This window comes from Podarcis bocagei (genome assembly GCF_964188305.1).
Source record: "Podarcis bocagei genome assembly, chromosome: 1".
NCBI classification, from domain to species: Eukaryota; Metazoa; Chordata; class Lepidosauria; order Squamata; family Lacertidae; genus Podarcis; species Podarcis bocagei.
Window position 1 is genome coordinate 8,442,437 of NC_138125.1, and position 13,351 is coordinate 8,455,787.

A 13,351-nucleotide genomic window follows, 5' to 3' on the forward strand; every position below is an offset into this window, starting at 1 on the left:
ATTACAAATGTTCATAAATCAAACTTTCATAGTCTTTGGACTTCCTCGCATCACCCTCCCCTGCGTTCTCCATCATATAATTAAATACAGCAATTTGTTACCTTACTTCCATTCTTATTTTATAATTCTCAATTCTTATTTTATAATTCTTGAGAATTACAAGAGCCAATATCTAGTACTAAGAGGGTTTTAGAAGTAATCCAGGATTTTGGGCGGGTTTGCCCTTGTGGCTCGTTGGAAGTTGAAACTGCCCCACACGTACTATTACGTTGCCGTCTTTATGAGGATATACGTTTGACTTTTATTACACCTGTTTTGCAAAAGTCCAGGAAAGAATCGGAACACCATAGTTTAAAACTACTGCTAGAAGACAAGAATCCCAAGACTACATTAAATGTAGCTAAATTCTGTGTGTCTGCAATCAATCGCAGGAAGCAAGTGGTATCCCATAATGACCAAATTCCTAAATGTTAACTACAGGGAGCACGCTAATTAATTTTAATTTTTATATTTAAATCCTTGTTATACTCATATTGTCCTTTGTACTTCTGATATTTTTTTCTTCTTCTTTTGTATGATCTGTGATATTGTGTGTGTTGACGCTGGTCGGTGACCGTATTAATAATAATAAATAAATAAATAAAAAGATTTTAGCCTCACTGGATTTTAACAGAGTCACTACCTTCTTGCTATAATTTAGGAAACTCAACACTCAAGTTGCAATTATTTAACACAAGATCGATCTACAGCATTAAATTACCTGTCCCTTGGACACAGGTGAGAGGTACACAGCCCCCTAAAGTAGGTTAGAGCCTAAGAAACTGATAGGAATTTTATGGTCTTAGATATATGCTAATGCTTATAAGTGTACCAACCAAGCACATACATAGATCAGCACAGGAAGACCAACCTGGAACCATTATGATTCCTAAACTGACCAAATGTTTTCTCTGCAAGGTCAAAGTGGGAAACCTCCCCATTGTCTCTTTTCTCACAAATCCTGTCTTAAGGGTACACTTAAGATATGAATAGGGTGTGAGCCTGTGACTTGGCCCAGGAACTAAGTATTTATCATTACAAAAGAATGGCCAGGCTCCCCAGGAAATCTAATCAAGTAACCTGCCAGACAGGAGATAAACAACGATAGGAGAAAAACAACATTCAAATTTCTGTTTTAAGACCGCATTTCCTGTTATGTAGGTATGAGGTATCTGAGGGGTGGTCTTAGGTTACACCCCTTCTGTGATGTATGTATGTTGTTTCTGGGGGTGGTCTTGATCTACAGGGTGGCAATTTCAAAAGTCTTTATAAGGCCTTGCGCGCCATTTTTCTGGGTTCCTCCTCTCTCCTGCAGATTAGGGGAGCACCCTCTTGCAACAGATCAGTAACGATCAAGCTTACTAGCTGCTTTGCTTCTCAATATTCTCTGGTTGGCCTCTTGTTATTCTCTCCCACCAATAGGGAACCTATGCAAGGACTTTATATGGGCTCTTGGATACCCCATAAGGGAAAAGAGCAATTTTTGTTTACAACAACGGTCACTACCTTCTTGCTATAATTCAGGAAACTCAACTCTCAAATTGCAATTATTTAATACAAGATCGATTTACAGCATTAAATTACCTGTCCCTTGGACACAGGTGAGAGGTACACAGCCCCCTTAAGTAGGTTAGAGCCTAAGAAATGCAAAATGACTTAAAAGCAGTTTTAAATTTTATGGGGAGATCTCCCAATGATTACTGAAAGATTGAATTATAGTGAAGTTCAGGTAATAAAAACATATGTATTGTAAAACAGCTAGCAAAACGAAGTAAAAAGCAAACATCAGAAAAGAAGGGTGGTAAGTCAAAATTTTGTTGAGGAGGGGAATTTGGAGATTTAATAAAAACAAGATAAAAGGAAAATCTCAACTCTGAAAATAATCTAGGGTTGCAAGGTTTTAAAAGTCTACGAAGTTTTCAGCTTCGTTCCAAAGACTCCAAGCCAGGGAATGGTTTACAATCTCAGGGTGAGAGGACACAGCAAATAAATCTGTGCTAAACTAGTATCCCCACCAGCCCCGCCCTTCAAAGACCAGTTAAACCATTCAAAAAGCTGAGCCCCACAAACTAACGTAGCCATCCTGAGTGGCTAACAGTATCACATGGTTGAGTTTTTATAGCACAAAGAACAGGAGCAATTATTGCTTCATTTCTTGTAACACTACCCAATATTCTTGTAGCAAACTTCAAATTCCACTCTGCATTTGCCTGGGAAGTGACACACCTCAGAGATCTTCCCAAACTAAATTCTTTTTTGTGCTCTCCGCCCTCTACAAATGCCTCGGCTGGTGTGTTTTTTGTGTTTTGTTTGCAATAAGCAGCTGCAGTCAATAACTTTCAAAATGAGATTTAATGCTAAAAATTCCTCCACCCAAAAGCCTTAGTTGCAAAACCTTGCATTTAGCAAGGTGAAAACTGATGAAAACTGCCCTCAGTCCCTCCCTCTTCATCCAGATTCACTTGAATAAATTCCTGCAGTTTAATTGGAAAATACAGGATCTTGCTCGAGCTAGCCAGACTGTTCTTAAACTTTCCTCCTCAGAATTTTTATTCTTATTTTCCTTCCTTTGCCATTTCCACATCCACCTTGTGTTTTTCAAGGCTGCAGCCCAGACTGCATTTTATCTGCAAAATACTGTAATCCTCTGCAAACAGGATAGTGCAAGAACACATCTGCTGCAGAAAAATTTGTTTGCTAGGAGGCTGTTTCTTCAAACTTCCTGGGTTAATCTGAAACCACAGGAATACTGTGTTTCATCACATAAAAGAGGCTGCACTTGTGTTGCTTGCAAGTAAGTCCTACGGAACTCATGGGGACTTGCTTCTGCACAGACATGAATAAATGCAATTATATCACTAAAGGGTGGTGGTTCCCCCCCCCCGGGTCCTGCCCTCCCTCTTTGTTAGCTAAAACTAGCGAGGTCTGTTTGTATTCTGGAATTCAACTTCAAACTCGAGGCTCAGAAACGTAAGATGAGACTTGCTACGGTCATGCTCTTTTGCATGCTAATTATTTTGGTCTTTATATAGCTTTATTTAACATACATCCTAAACAGAGGATGGACGAGCTCAGATCATTAACATTGCAGCAATCTTGCCTCACTTTGGGGCTTTCCTGCAGACCTAAATTGGAGCGCTCACGTGAATAACGGTTTCTCTTTAAAAAATAAAATAAAATCCCTATAACTGAAGAGAAGCCAGACCAGCAAACTCTGTATAATAAGTCATTTTCCTGTGCTCTCAGAAGCACTGAGAACCCCCTGGGTATAGGGAGGTATATAAATTCAACTAATAATAATAATAATTAGATGCACCCAAAACAGCATTTTCTGCACTGACTGGAAGGAACAGCAGAATTTCAGACAAGGGAGCTCCCTAACCTCACTGGGAGATACCAGGGATTGAACCTGAAACCTTCTGCATTCAAAGCAGATGCTCAAATGAACAATAAACCTAAAGCTTCCCTCATCTTCACATCTATTACAATTGATGCTGATATTGATATCCCAACCTTCTCACACTGGGGACTCAAATTAAAACAGATAAAATTGCAAAAAAACAAACCGACCCAAAAAACTAAGAACATGAAAGAGAAGCTCAAAAGCAAGCGAGGTCTAGTAGAATTAAAATGGTATATTTTTTAAAAAGCAAAAATTTCACAGGCAGCAAAGCATCGCTGCTCTGTCAAAAGCCCTTTCCTTTTAGAAACCACCAGTAGCATTATGTGCGTTTATAAATGTTATCTAGATTTCTGCATCGAGGGACCCTCCATCCGCAACATCCCCCCCCCCAGCCCAAGCCTTTGCTCATCTCAGGGAAGGCCAGCAGTTTGGGAAGTCAGCCTTTAAATAGCAATGAAGCTTCACATCACCTGCAGGGGAGGACCAAATTGGCAGAGGGAGGTGGTTAACCCTTGGCTCGCCCAAGCTGCTTTCTGGAAGGGAATCTGTCCCTTACCTCATTAAGCTGCTGATAGCCCCACGGAGGCAGAAAAGGGAAAGACCCATATTATACCTCTTATTTTTCCCAGCAGAGCTAATAACAGGTTATTACTTTCAGGTGTGCATTGGTACAAGAGAGAGATTTCAGCTGGGAAATTGGTAAGAGAGGAGGATGTAAAATATATTATCATCATCATTATTATTATTATATAAAATAGGGTTTAAAAAAGTGAAAATCCAGACACTTGTTGTTTTTTGCAAAAGCTCCAAAAAAGATGAAGCTTTTAGCTATGTTTTGGGGACAATTCACACACAAAAAAAGTTTTTTCTTTTTTCTTTTTATGATTTTATTTCAGTTTTATACATTTCAATAGTTTTACAATCATTTTAACATTTCAAAACTTGACTTCCTTCCCTCTCTTTCTGTGGTTCCCTGAATTTGTTTATATATATATATATATATATATATATATATTTGCTTTCGTAGATTTTCATGGGTACAGGAATGCAGGTTTTGGTGTCTTCGGGTGTCTTCCCGTGTAAGAGTTGGGGTGTCTAGGCGACGTTTCGACGAGGTCTCACTCGTCATCTTCAGGCTGGTGCTTTCGGCTTCTTGCATATATATATGCAGGTTTTGGTGTTTTCGGGTATCTTCCCGTGTAAGAGTTGGGGTGTCTAGGCGACGTTTCGACGAGGTCTCACTCGTCATCTTCAGGCTGGTGCTTTCGGCTTCTTGTTACTAGAACAGAGCAGGATCTCAGTGTTTGAGTTCCTATAAATACTGTGGAGGGGGTGTGGTGTATAGCCTCCAACGTTCTGGGCAGAGAGGAAGTTCCCAGGTTATTGTGCCTTTTCTTCTTTTGTTCATTAATTACTTGAGGGATATCCTGAGAGATTTCTTGAGTGATATTCTGAGTACCACTTAGGAGGGTCATTAGGTGTGGATTAGTTGCTAAAGCTTTCGTGCATTCCTGTACCCGTGAAAATCTACGAAAGCATATATATATATATATATATATACACACAAATTCAGGGAACCACAGAAAGAGAATATATATATTCTGCACATTCCAAATTAACATAATGGTCTGGTGCATCTTATAGAGCGAAAAATACGGTAGTTACTCAGAAGTAAGCCCCACTGGATTTCATGGGGCTTACTCCCAGGTAAGTGGGGGGGGCTGCATCCTAAATGAAACCTGACTATTTTCAGGGATGGGGGGGGGGGTCTGTGCAAGAACTCACTGTAGTAGTGATATACAGTGGTGCCCCGCAAGACGAAATTAATTCGTTCCGCAAGTTTTGTCGTCTAACGAATTTTTCGTCTTGCGAATCACGAAATCCCATAGGAATGCATTGAAAAGTCCAAACAAAGCCAAATTTGGTACAACAACAGTTTATTATCTGCTCTTTAAAGTCACACATACTGTAAAGAGCAGTTCAAAAATTGAAGGGAAAATAAATTAACTTTATAAACAAAACATGTCTTTGTTTTTAGACAAAGGAAACAAAGCCGCGAGACGTTTTCGTCTTGTGAAGCAAGCCCATAGGGAAATTTCGTCTTGCGAGGCAAATCAAAAACGGAAAAACCTTTCGTCTAGCGAGTTTTTTGTCTTGCGAGGCATTCGTCTTGCGAGGTACCACTGTACTATCTAGGAGTCAGCAGAATTTTGAGAATACCGTGTTGGCTGCAGCTTTAAAATTGGAAGGGGGGGAGAAAAATACCTGAGTATAAGCCATTCCCTTCCTGGCTGCATACTGGGGGGGGGGCGTACTGTGTTGCCAGTGGCCTTTCACCTTCCTCACTCTCTCCCTTTCTGGCCTTGGGGGAGAGGAAGGGGGAATAATGCGTGGGGCGGCACCGCTTTGCCACACTCCTGGCCCTGTTTGCCCCACGCTCCTGGCTGCATACCATAAGGTCATGAATATAAGCCACACTTTAACTTTTCGCGGTCAGAATTCTTTTTGGGAGGGAATGTGGCTTATATTCGGGCCAATACAGTAACCCCCATGTGACAAGTCAGAAATTAGGCATTGGGTTAGAATAGGGGTCAGCAACCTTTTTCAGCCATGGGGCAGTCCACCATCCCTCAGACCATGTGGTGGGCCGGACTATATTTGGGGGGGTGGGGAAATGAATGAATTCCTATGCCCCACAAATAACCCAGAGATGCATTTTCAATAAAAGGACACATTCTATTCCTGTAAAAACACCAGGCAGGCCCCACAAATAACCCAGAGATGCATTTTAAATAAAAGGACACATTCTACTCATGTAAAAACACCCTGATTTCCGAACCATCCGCAGGCCCAATTGAGAAGGCGATTGGGCCGCATCCGGCCCCCGGGCCTTAGGTTTAGACCCTTGTTATGCACAATGGCTCATAACCATTCAACTTTAATGGCAAAGACTTGCTGGAGCTTTTTCAAAATGCAAGGGTTATATGCAGCACCTAGTCCTGAGCAAGCAAATCACATGAATACATTGAGTTTAGCAGGTTAGTCTGTATGATGCCCGAGTTGCATCTAATTCCTTTTTATGTACAGTGGTGCCCCGCAAGACGAAAAACTCACTAGACGAAAGGGTTTTCCGTTTTTTGAGTCGTTCCGCAAGACGAATTTCCCTATGGGCTTGCTTCACAAGTCAAAACGTCTTGCGAGTTCTTGCGAGTTTGTTTCCTTTTTCTTAAAGCCGCTAAGCCGTTAATAGCCGCTAAGCTGTTAATAGCCGCTAAGCCGCTAATAGCCGTGCTTCGCAAGACAAAAAAACCGCAAGACGAAGAGACTCGCGGAACGGATTAATTTCGTCTTGCGAGGCACCACTGTACATATAAATAAATTTTATTTTCAATGCAAAATTACAACAAAAATTACAAACATTGTATCCAAAATAATACTATACAAACAAGAAAGAAAAACAGAACACCAAAGAAAAACAAAAAAACCCCCACACATCTACAAATAAAACCATATCTTCATTCTAATCTAGTCATTACATACATATGCACATATTGACTTCTTTCCTTTGTTCTAAGACCTCGAAATTTTTACTCTTTCTAAATTGTTGTGTCTAATGTGGATTACTTCTATCTTTATACTTTTTACACCGTTTTTCTCTTTCTTTAACCCTGCAAAGCATCATTCATTACATACCGATATGCTTACTCCAGAACAATGTATTTTCATATACTCTTTAGCACATCCCCATTCTTTTAATAATTTCTGGTCCGATTGCCCCCTTATGAATGCTGTGAGTCTTGCCAGATTTATATATCCACATCTAATTCCTTGGGTCGTGGTTCCAGCAAGAGTTAGAAATGTAGAGATGGAGGAGACTCTGAAGGGGTCGTCTAGTCCACCCCCCCCCCCGGTTAAAATCTAAGGGAGGACTCCAGTGTAGACTAGCTAGGCCAGCATCTTGGTGAGTTGATGGGCCTGAGTATGGACATTAGTATGACAAAGGATGTGGCTTTGTGAGGGGGAACAAATGGATCCCCTCCCTCCCTCCCTGGCTGGTAGTGAGTAAGACAAAATTTGGGGCAGTAGAGTTGTGAGAGACAGAGCCCTGTCTGATTTCTGGTCTGTGACTGGGAGAAACAGGACCTTCTGGGGCGTTGATGCTGTGAGCCCCTCCATCTTAGCCTCAGGTTATATACCTGCCTGCGAGTGCTCCAGTTGGAGAACAGCTTTGGCCAAAGGTGTCATGGGCTTTGAAGACACTCAAACTCAGGACGCAAGGAATAAACGTGCTAAGAGGAAGGCACGCTTGCCAAATCCACACCGTGATCAACGCCTGCCCGGAAACCAATGTCCCCACTGTGGAAGTGAAGGGAAGGATGTGTGGATCCTGAACTGGCCTCCATAGTCACTTACGGACTCATTGTTAAAACCGTGTTTATGGAAGACAATCTTACTCTGCTAGGAGTGATCGAAGCAGAAGAATGTGTAAATAAGCCATATATCCTGAAGACACCAAAGACTCTGCTGCACATCAAACCCTAGGTAAGGAAACCCTGGAAGCTTGCAACACTTGGAGATTGGGGTGGCATGCAACAATATATAACAAGAACAACAACAACAACAACAACAACAACAACAACAACAACAACAACAACAACAACAACTTTTATTTATAAAATCAAACAATAATTAAATTACCTCCTAAAAACAGGTCAAATCAAATTAAAGTCTAATTAGATGGCTTTCTACAGGGTATGGGTTGGGAACAGTAAATGGCCCAACTGTTTACGCTGATCTTATATTGATGGGCCTGTGAGAATGCTGGGAGGCCTCTTTTATTCAAGTTCTTATACAAAAAGAGAAGGGGAGTCAAACCCTGACCAAAGGCCTGGCGGAAGAACTCCGTCTTGCAGGCCCTGCGGAAAGATGTCAAATCCTTTTTTCTTTTTTTTAAAGATATTTATTGCAAATTTATAAACAAAAAACAAACAAACCACCAAACATATATAATACCATCACCATACAACAAACAAAAAAGACAGAGAAAAATTAGAAAATAGACATAGAATAAAAAAAGAAATACAACAAAAGAGCAATTATCCATGAATCATATTTTCATAATCTTTGGACTTCCTCACATCACCCTTTCCTGCGTTCTCAGTCATATAATTATAGACAGCAATTTGTTACCTTGTTTCAGTTCTTGTTTTGTGGTTCTGAAATATTATGTCCCAAATTTTAAATAATTTTATCATATACTGAACTGCTTAGCTTAAACATAATATTACTTCAAATTTCATCTTTTTCTTAAACATCACTTATTCTCATATATCTTACAACTAAACTGCTGACGCCCTGTTACTTTCTATCGTGCATTCTCTTAACATTCATACAACTTATAATGTTTTTGTAGATAGTCTTTAAATTTTTTTCAGTCCTCTTCCACCGTCTCTTCTCCCAGGTCTCGGATTCTGCCAGTCATTTCAGCCAGCTCCATGTAGTCTATCAGTTGCGTCTGCCATTCTTCCAGTGTGGGTAAATCTTGGGTCTTCCAGTGCTTTGCAATGAGTATTCTTGCTGCTGTAGTTGCATACATAAAAAAAGTTCTATCCTTCTTTGACACCCCTTGGCCGACAATGCCCAAAAGGAAGGCCTCTGGTTTCTTAAGGAAGGTATACTTAAATACCTTTTTAAACTCATTATAAATCATTTCCCAGAAAGCCATAATAATAATAATAATAATAATAATAATAATATAATAATAATAATAATTTATTATTTATACCCCGCCCATCTGGCTGGGTATCCCCAGCCACTCTGGGCGGCTTCCAAAAGAATATTAAAATACTATGATACATCAAACATTAAAAGCTTCCCTAAACAGGGCTGCCTTCAGATGTCTTCTAAAAGTCTGGTAGTTGTTGTTCTCTTTGACATCTGGTGGGAGGGCCTTGGGCATGTCCACCAGAGATGAAAGAATGTTCCTTCAGTTCCCTTACATTTCCAACATATATTGTCGGGCAAATGATATATTTTTGCAAGCTTGACTGGGGTCATGTACCACCTGTATATCATTTTCATAATGTTTTCTTTCAAGGCATTGCATGCCGTGAACCTCACTCCGGTGGTCCATAACTTTTCCCAGTCAGCAAACATAATATTGTGCCCAATGTCCTGTGCCCATTTTATCATAGCTGATTTAACCGTTTCATCCTGAGTATTCCATTTCAACAGCAAGTTATACATTTTTGAAAGTACCTTAGTCTTGGGTTCTAACAATTGTTTCTAGTTTCGATTTTTCCACCTGGAAACCTGTCTTTTTATCCAAATTAAAGACCTCCCTGATCTGAGCATAATGTAACCAATCTCGCACTTTATCCTTTAATTTCTCAAAACTCTGCAATCTCCAAGTATCTCCTTCTCTTTCTAGTATTTCCCAATATTTCGGCCATCTGGCCTCCATATTGAGTCTTTTCTGAGCCTTGGCTTCCATTGGTGACAGCCACCTTGGGGTCTTGTTTTCTAATAAGTCTTTGTATTTTGTCCAGACATTAAACACTGCTTTCCTGACAATATGGTTCTTAAAAGCCTTATGGATTTTTACCTTGTCGTACCACAAATATGCATGCCATCCAAAAGCATTGTTAAACCCTTCCAGATCCAGGACATCAGTGTTCTCAAGAAGAAGCCAATCTTTCAGCCAGCAGAAAGCTGCGGATTCATAGTACAGCCTCAAATCTGGCAGGGCAAACCCCCCCTCTCTCCTTAGCATCAGTTAGTATTTTGAATTTTATTCGGGGCTTTTTGCCCTGCCAGACAAATTTAGAAATGTCTCTCTGCCACTTTCTAAAGCATTCTACCCTGTCCACAATCTGTAGGGTCTGAAACAGAAACAGCATTTTTGGCAATACATTCATCTTTATTGCAGCAATTCGGCCCAACAATGAAAGTTTCAATCTTGACCAGCTTTCTAAGTCCTTTTTAATTTCTGTCCAACACTTTTCGTAGTTATCCTTAAATAAATTCAAGTTTTTAGCAGTCATATTGACCCCTAGGTATTTCACCTTTTTAACCACTTTTAGGGAAAGATGTCAAATCCTGCAGGGCCCTGATCTCTTGTGGCAGAGCGTTCCACCAGGCTGGGGCCAAGGCCGAAAAGGCCCTGGCCCTGGTCGAGGCCAGCCTAATCTCTCTGAGGCTCGGGATCTCCAAGGTGTTATTATTTGCAGACTGTAAGGTCCTCCATGGGGCATACCAAGAGAGGTAGTCCCGTAGTGTCAGGGAACTGCCATCAGTGCCGGAGGGAGAGAGCAAAATCCAGAGGGATTCCGAAGAGCGTCCCGGGATTGGGAGAGGCAGCCCATCTTCTGGGGAAGAGAATCAGCGTAGCACCAGTGGAGAAGGGGGACAGATGGGGGAAGCGGCGAGGCGGTCCCATGACTCCTAGCCAGGGACCAGCGGGGAGAGTAGGGGTCCTCCGCTGCCTACGCCCTCCTTGCACAGAAGGCTTTCGCGCAGAGAGAGTAGGAGGAGACTAGGCTTCAAAGAGCTTCTTTGCTGGAAGAAGTTTAAGAAACGCCCACTGACGGATTCTGCCAGCGATTGAGTCAGCCACGGGTGAGTGGCTGTCCGGACACAAAAGGTTCACTCAGGCAATCCAGCCAGGTGTTTGCACCGGCTTACGCACGAGCAACCCCTAGAACCATTACACGTAGGTACGAGGGTCCTAAGCCGTACAGTGGTACCTCGGGTTAATTACTTAATTCGTTCCAGAGGTCCGTACTTAACTTGAAACTGTTCTTAATCTGAAGCACCACTTTAGCTAATGGGGCCTCCCGCTGCCGCCACATCGCCACCGCACGATTTCTGTTCTCATCCTGAAGCAAAGTTCTTAACCCGAGGTAATATTTCTTGGTTAGTGGAGTCTGTAACCTGAAGCGTATGTAACCTGAAGCGTATGTAACCCGATGTACCACTGTATAGGGCTTTAAAATAAAACATTGGTCATGCGATCCTATATTTCAGGGGAGGCTATACTTCAGGGGATGGGCAACTCCCAGTTTGGGAGCTTAATCTAGCCACCAGACAATTTTTTTCTGACCCTTCAGGACCCCCCACTATTTTTGGCGACGGCACATATATCTAAATAGTAGGTGAGGCTCAGCGCCCTGATGGGGTGTCCTGGGAATGGGGAGTTTGAACGCCCATCTATCTTTTGATGAATGGGGGTGCAGCTGCCACCTCCACCTCAGATAGTCTTCACTGCTTTGGTGAGAGGGGGGACTCTGTGTCTCTGTGTGTGTTCACAAGCAGGCATGGACATGTGAGGGTGTGCAGTGCTCACTAGAAGGCAAAGGCCAGTGTGGTCCTCAAGACAGAAAATTCCACCACTTCCCGCCTGCTTTACGTGGGGACCCTGTGCCTCTCCTGATGTTGGACGAAAATGCCCCTTACAATCATGGAATCATAGAATTGCAGAGTTGGAATGGGTTCCAAGGATCATCTAGTCCAATGCAGGAATCTCAACTAAAGCATCCAGGAAGATGGCCATCCAACCTCTGCTGAAAAAACTCCAAGGAAGTCCACCACCTTCCAAGGGAGCTCGTTCCACTGCTGAACAGCTCTTACTGTCAGAAAGTTCTTCCTGATGTTTAGTTGGAATCTCCTTTCTTGTGACTTGAAGCCATTGGTTTGAGTCCTACCCTCCAGAGCAGGTGAAAGCAAGCATGCTCCCTCTTCCATGTGACAGCCCTTGAGATATTTGAAGACGGCTCTCATATCTCCCCCAGTCCCCTCTTTTCCAGAATAAAAATACCCAGCTCCTTCAACCACTCCTCATAAGGCTTGGTTTCCAGACTCTTGATCATCTTGGTTGCTCTCCACTGCACACATTCCAGTTTTGAGAATCCAAGTAAGACCCTTCCTTTCTCTCCTTATTGCTAGAACACAATACATATCCTGTAATGAAGAGGCATTATAATCTGATGCAGAAAACCCAGCTATTTCACAGTTTATTAGGAATTACCGTATTTTTTGCTCTATGAGACTCACTTTTTCCCTCCTAAAAAGTAAGGAGAAATGTGTGTGCGTCTTATGGAGCGAATGCAGGCTGCGCAGCTATCCCACAAGCCACAACAGCAAGGCGGATTGCTGCTTTCACTGCGCAGCGATCCCTCTTGCTGTTCTGGCTTCTGAGATTCAGAATATTTTTTTTCTTGTTTTCCTCCTCCAAAAACTAGGTGCGTCTTATGGTCTGGTGCATCTTATAGAGCGAAAAATATGGTAATAACATAGACCAGCTAGCCAGTTTTTAAGGAATCAGTTGAATGTCACAATGCCATATAATTATAAAAAGCTCAGCGGAAGTTCTTGCTTTTAGCTGATTTTTATGTAATTTTTTTAAATAACAATTTATTTTCCAAAAAGATGACATCAAAAGTAAACATAAAAACAACAGTATATAAAACTGATTTTTATGTAATAGCCACCCTCCCTCTCTTGGTTGCCGAAACATGGCTATTTCACAGTTTATTAGGAACTGCATAACTTAAAGAGCAACTAGTGAGTTTTTAAGGAATACGCAGAATGTCACAATAGCATATAATTATAAAAAGCTCAATGGAAGTTCTTGAGTACAACTGATTTTTATGTCAATCTAAACGAGACTGCAATGATGTACTTGTACTCTCCGTCACTGAAAATCTAACAGACTGACCCCTTTGGGACAGTGTTATGTTGTCCCCACTACTCTGTCTTCGTGCGCTGCTTCTTCTTCTTACTGGAGCTGGAGGTTCAAGTAATGAGGATACAAGGTCAAACAGAACAGCTATCCAGGCCAGACCAATGACGATCCAAGTGGCTGCGATTAGCCGGTAGCCCATAAAATATGACCTGTCATGCTTCCTCCCT

General features: G+C 41.7%; 1 protein-coding gene across 7 annotated transcripts in view; it reads right to left on the reverse strand.

Annotated features, from left to right (window-relative positions):
* Positions 1-12,808: 12,808 nt before the first annotated feature.
* LOC308586800 (potassium channel, subfamily K, member 16-like) overlaps positions 12,809-13,351 on the reverse strand; it is a 32,698-nt gene continuing 32,155 nt past the window's right edge. For all 7 annotated transcript variants that reach the window (XM_081193886.1, XM_081193885.1, XM_081193888.1 and 4 more), the window contains exon 6: positions 12,809-13,349. In XM_081193886.1, coding sequence (XP_081050012.1) covers positions 13,093-13,349 — 257 coding nt within the window. In that variant the 3' untranslated portion in view covers positions 12,809-13,092. The remainder of the gene's footprint in view (positions 13,350-13,351) is intronic.